The 5,983-nt window shown below is 29.8% G+C and overlaps 1 protein-coding gene across 1 annotated transcript; it reads right to left on the bottom strand.

Annotated features, from left to right (window-relative positions):
- Positions 1–2,592: 2,592 nt before the first annotated feature.
- Positions 2,593–3,798, bottom strand: LOC108756220. The gene has a single exon (XM_018499843.1). It carries the CDS (start codon positions 3,796–3,798, stop codon positions 2,593–2,595), a length of 1,206 nt encoding a protein of 401 aa, XP_018355345.1.
- Between the last annotated feature and the right edge of the window lie 2,185 nt (positions 3,799–5,983).

Below are 5,983 nucleotides of genomic sequence, written 5' to 3'. Positions count from 1 at the left end.
GATGTTTTCGCAATAATTCATGTGTAAAATTAAAATTGCAGTTCTGTCAATTCTGCAAAATCTTATATTAATCGTTACTTTTATTTTGTTTATTTTGTACATTATATTTTATCGCCTATGTTAAATCAATTTTTTTAAAGGAAACGCAAATTTAAATGAGAATATTTTCTGGAAAAACGTAAACTGTAATAAGAATATTATATATGTTTACTTCCATTCTGTTATCAAAGAAACCTCATATATTACAGTTTATCGTCTATTTTAAATAAATTTTTCATAAATGGTGATCGCGTAATATTATTTGTAAATACAGGGTGTCCGATAATTATTCGTGGGCATGTAGAGCGGACTAAACTGAGACAGAAGCCTCTATCATTTTGCAATTTTCGCAATAGTTAACAAGATATTAATTGCTAAAAATTGCCGAAAATTGGTATTCAATAATTTTTTAGTCAAATACTATCAACTTTACAGAAAAACTGCAAGAGATGAAAATTGTTTATTTTTTAAATTCATTTATTATGTCTAATGTTCATTTATTCTCTATCCATTTATATTTGTCTAATGTATTTATTTTCTGTGTTGTTTATTTATTGTTTAATGCTCAAATTTGATAGAAATAGAGAATATTAGTGCTTTTAAAGACAGACAAAAAGTTTTTTTAACTTATTAGAAAAAAGTTAAGTCAAAAATTTAATATGTTTATAATTATGTGTTAAAAATAACTAAGAAAAATTGAAAGTTAACTCGTATAGAAATAATTAAGTTACAAATTATTAATTTTTTAACCTTAATATTTAACTTTTTAAAATTTATTTTATTAGTTTTTACTATCTAATCTTAATAATACTCAGTATTTTACAAAAGATAGACGCTGAATTTTTGATAAAAGATAGCAACTGAATATTATCAAACGAATCTCAAACAAATGTTGACAAGATATAACACATAAAGGATGTAAATTCTGATTAAAATAATTCTGATTAATATAACATCATTATTATTTATCAGCATGCACGTAAATATTCATAAGATAGCATTTATTAATTATGTAAGCTCATTTTCAGTTTTAAAGTATTAAATTCTAAAGAGATAAGATATACATGAATTAATGCTACGTACTGTTTTTATGGTAAAGTACTTTTACGATTCATTTTAAAGAACTCCACATTAAATATATGGTGAATTGTAGGGTATCAGTAAATTAAGTTAATTTTCACATATATAGTAATGCTTAATCTAATAAACAAAAAAATATAATGTCATAGAGATCAATAATGAATATTTTCTGAGCTATGATGTAACAAAAGTGTGAAACGATTTGTACTTTACAGTGTACAATTATAAGTAAAGCTTCGATATATTCTGGAAATCCTACGTGTATCATTCAATTCTATAATTTTTTTAAATTAATTTGAAAAAAAGAGACAGTATTGATACAGAAAATTATTTCGATGTTTCTGTTCTTGGCATCTTCTTGAAACAACCTGAGTTTAACAACGTGGACGTGATAGGAAGATACTATTGAAAATCACTTGTACTAAGTTTTTAAATATTTTTTTAATACATTTAGTTTTATATGATTGCTACATGAAAATAACATTGTGTTACATATCTTTTACATAATATACTAAAATAATTACATAATATGTAAAAGATATAAAATGTCAGTTGGACGACACTGACATCACAGTGATCGAGTTCTTTGATAAATTATAGCTCAAAAACTGTTTATATTATTGCGCCTGACGTTATTAATCTACAAGGCCGCGTTAACAAAATTTACACTCAAGGGCTTGTGATCTCTAAGCGTTCCCTTCAAAAACGCTTACTTCCATGATTTTTTTGGGATGATAACGTGTCGCAATTTTCCATGACAGAACCAGTGGTGTCGACGTTGCAAAGACTTCTCAAAAGTGACGTGTAATAATATAGACTTATTTTTTAAAACGATTATCCAAACTCTTTATTGCTACCATCATGAATTATAATATTGCTATCATTACCACATTCCCAATGAGAAATGATAATGGAATCGACGTCGATTCGACATCGATTTCATTGTCATTTGTTCTTACAAAACAGTGCTGCAGGACTATTTTGTTATTCTTAAAGCAAGTTTCATTATCGTTATAACGTTATTGCGCTGCTTTTTCACCATGATAAAAAAAACTGCGTTACGATATTATAACAATAACGAAATTTTCGTCAAGAGTTACAGAATAGATCTGCTGGTGAAAGCCTGAAACTCTGACCTTTTATCCATTTAACTACTATGATACGTTTAGGAACAGGGACAATCGTTATTATAAAACAATGTTGCTTAACCTTGGATTTACATTTACTTTTTAAATTGTGGCGTCCCCGGACGCCTTTGACATTTCGTTACCCTACAGCTCAAACCCTAAAAACCCATAGGTTAACGCGTTACTATTAATCGGTATAGATTATGGATGCGTTCCATTTGGTGTTTCGCAACGCTTATGAGTATCATTTTGTCCTTGATTAACATTTGATAAACAACAAGAATGAAATAATTCCTACAAATGAAATACATCCTATATTTCGTGCGTCTAAATTATCTCGCGCAAACTACAAAACATGTTCCAGGCAGCCAAGATCTTTCATATGCAGTAACGCTTCAGCTAGCATTTTGGATACTTCATCTCCGCCTATGTATTTCTGTTTTTTTGTACCTTCCAAAGGACCCAAATTTATCATATCTTGTATCAGTAATTCTGGAGAATAATACCCTAGTAATATTGGTGTAAAGAAACACTTAAGAACGAAACCGAAGAGCGCACCCCTCTTAAAATCCTCCAATAAAGCGTCATACGAGTATTTCTCAATGTCTTGAATACCAGCGTCCGATAGATAATCCTTCATTGCGTCGTGATAGGCTCGCATGATCTCGGGAAATTTGCTTTTCCTCATTTCATTTGTACAACATATGTAAAGATACGTAGAAAGATCGACGACGGGCATCGAGTATCTAATAAGCGCGAAATCAATTAGCATTGAGTGAAGTTGTCCATTGTCTTCTGCCTTGAAGAGAATATTGCTTAATGTAAAATCACCATGACACAATGTGGCCAAAGGTTCAAGCGGTTGCACCGTCTTTATCATCACTTTGTCAAACGCGTTCGACAGATAGGCTTCCATCTTGTCACAGAAAATTGCATCATAGTCCTGACTGCGAAGATATTCGACCACTCGTAATGTCATAATGTTGGAACCAAATTTGAAGGCATTATTCGTAAATTTATTTGTGTATCTAGTTTCTTGAATTTGTTCCACGATGTCGAAGAACTTTTTCGGCTGCATCTGCTTCATGACATATCCTTTACCATGAAATCGTCCTAACTCGCGCATTGCTGCTAATGTATATTCCATTGGAGGATTATATACACATGAACAAGCGTAATATCCTCGTGTGTTAACATTTTCTAAAGCAATTACATAATCGAGAGGTGGCCGTTCTTCGACGTAGAAGCATTTCGCATAGATTTCATCCGGTCGGATGTACGTTTGATAAAACAAGATCTCATTTTGAAATTGAAGATCAGCATAATTTAGACGGCAAAAGTTCGGTATGGACTTTTTTAATATTATAAACAATTCCTCGTTCTGTCTATTTGTCTTATTTTCAAACTGCAAATGTATCCGATGCACGATGGATGCAATCAAAGTGGTAGATTCTAATAACTTGTACTGAGCACTGTCAACGTCCAATCCAAAATTCTTGATGATCTTCGGCATCACTTCGTCGAACCATTTTTGGAAATTTTCGTGGGACATTTTATTCGATTATTCAATTTGCGTGTCCCAATAAAAATAATAAATTATACAAAATAACAAAATATATTATGCCAACATTAATTGAAGATGCCGGCACAGGGATTCTTTTAGTTCCACAATAACTCTTCTAGGAACAAACTGATTCTTTTTATTATTAATAAAAATTTATTTTGTATACCTTTTGTGTTTTTTATATACATTAATAGATCAATAAACGTTTATGTAATACTCGCGTTATCTGACTGATCGACTGACTGAGTCGATCTAGACGAGTGATTGACTGAGCTCTCCTTGAATCTTCCTTCCAGATTTTATAACCGTTGGTTGCTAACGAATATGGCTCTGGTGGAATCTGGTAATCCCGTACATACAAGTTATCAAGAATAAATTCTTTGAAATTAAGATTTAATTACATATTAAAATACGGGATTACCAGATTTTAATTAAAAAAAATATCACTGTAAAAGATTGACAGAATTAATTTTCGGAATTTTATATTGCGATATCCTAATGTGCTAATTTATTATTTTTTAACATTTGCGTTCTCTTGATTGTACTGATAATGATCACGACTTGACCGACATGTTTACATATAATTTATTTTAAATACATGACTTGTGCAAATAACTTGCATATGTAACTGTATGCTCTTTCTTATTTTTCTTTTATTTGATAAATATTTTACATTTGTTGGAAATAATTTTTGTAGTGAGTACAAAAAGAGAATAAATATTCGTTACATTTGTAAATAATTTGCGATCCTTATATTTGCAAATTAAATGTGCTGTTATGTCATAGGATTAGCGTTCATAGCAAATTTTTTCTCTCCGTACGCTATAACTCTATTGGTTTATAACTTTATTTGTCGTTTATGGTATTCAATATTATATATTCGTAAAATGTATAATATTAATCAAAGTAAGTTATTACAAGAACGAAGCATTCTTAATTTGAAAAACAATATCGAGAGTGTACAGGACACTTAAGAGTCAAATATAACGAAATATTTTTTTAAAACATAAAAACTCAAACGAAAAGTATATGTATTTTATAATTAATTAAAAGTCATTATATATATTACATGTTTCGGTCAATCGTTTCACGATTGAGCCTTTTTCAGAAATGAAAATTGTATTTGAACAGATGATGTTACATTGGTTGAAAGCAATCGAAGAGATAGATTTCGTCATCGTTTGTCTGTCGTGACAGTAACTAAAACGAGTCACAATATAAAATTAATGATATATAGAAATAAAAATTATTATACATATGTAACATATAATATATTTTTACCACGTGTCTCATTTTTAATATTTTTTAGTTATTGTTTTTCAGTTATTGTTTAGCAGCTTCGTGTTCGTCTTTAGATATGAAAAAGATAGCCAGATTTTCCGCGGCTAAAAATAAAGTGCCATTTTGAGCTATATTAAAAGAAAATCAAGATTGACTTTTTAGTCATTTTGAATGTTTAAAAACTGTCAGAAATCGTCAAAAACGATCTGATCGAAAAAAGAGTATTTTTACGTGAAAGAGCGTTCAATTTTCTATAAGAAATATCAATATTTCATTTTCAAACTTGCCTTTCATGCCTACTAATAACAAGCGAAAAGAGCGCTGCGACAAGAAAGCCCAAAAATTGACGACCCTACAGTGCGGCAATCAGCCTACGAGTTTATTATTCAACACAGAGTTTTTATTCATCAAACTGTTCAAGCACAAGTTATATGAACAAAATCCATGAAACTTTGCAAAAAGAATGTCCTACGCACACGCGCGCGCGCGCGCGCAAACACACACACACACACGACTTAATTAACTATAGAATATTATATTATATATACTTCTCGTTTAAATTTTTATATTTCAAAAAAATTTTTCGTTATATTTAACTCTTAAGTGCCCTGTACACTCTCGATATTGTTTAATCAAAGTAATAAGTTTATATGACTTCGATAATTAGAACGTAAGAAATCTTTTAAATGCCTATTTTTATATTTTGCCTCCTCAAATGTTTGCAACATTTCGAACGAAGAAAGTTGAGATAAGATATTATTTGAAGTAGACTTTATAATGAAAAAAATGAACTTATGAAGATCTATCTGCGATTAATAGAATCAGAAATATGAATTGTAAAATAGCGTCTAAAATTGTTTTTTTTTTTATAGATATTTTTTATAGATATTTT

This window comes from Trachymyrmex septentrionalis, unplaced genomic scaffold, assembly GCF_001594115.1.
Source record: "Trachymyrmex septentrionalis isolate Tsep2-gDNA-1 unplaced genomic scaffold, Tsep1.0 scaffold97, whole genome shotgun sequence".
Classification (NCBI taxonomy): Eukaryota; Metazoa; Arthropoda; class Insecta; order Hymenoptera; family Formicidae; genus Trachymyrmex; species Trachymyrmex septentrionalis.
This window is presented reverse-complemented; position numbering and strand designations above follow the sequence as displayed.

Bases quoted from the DNA above. Each gene is read 5' to 3' on its own strand.
- LOC108756220 (XM_018499843.1), bottom strand. From the start codon at position 3,798: ATGTCCCACGAAAATTTCCAAAAATGGTTCGACGAAGTGATGCCGAAG.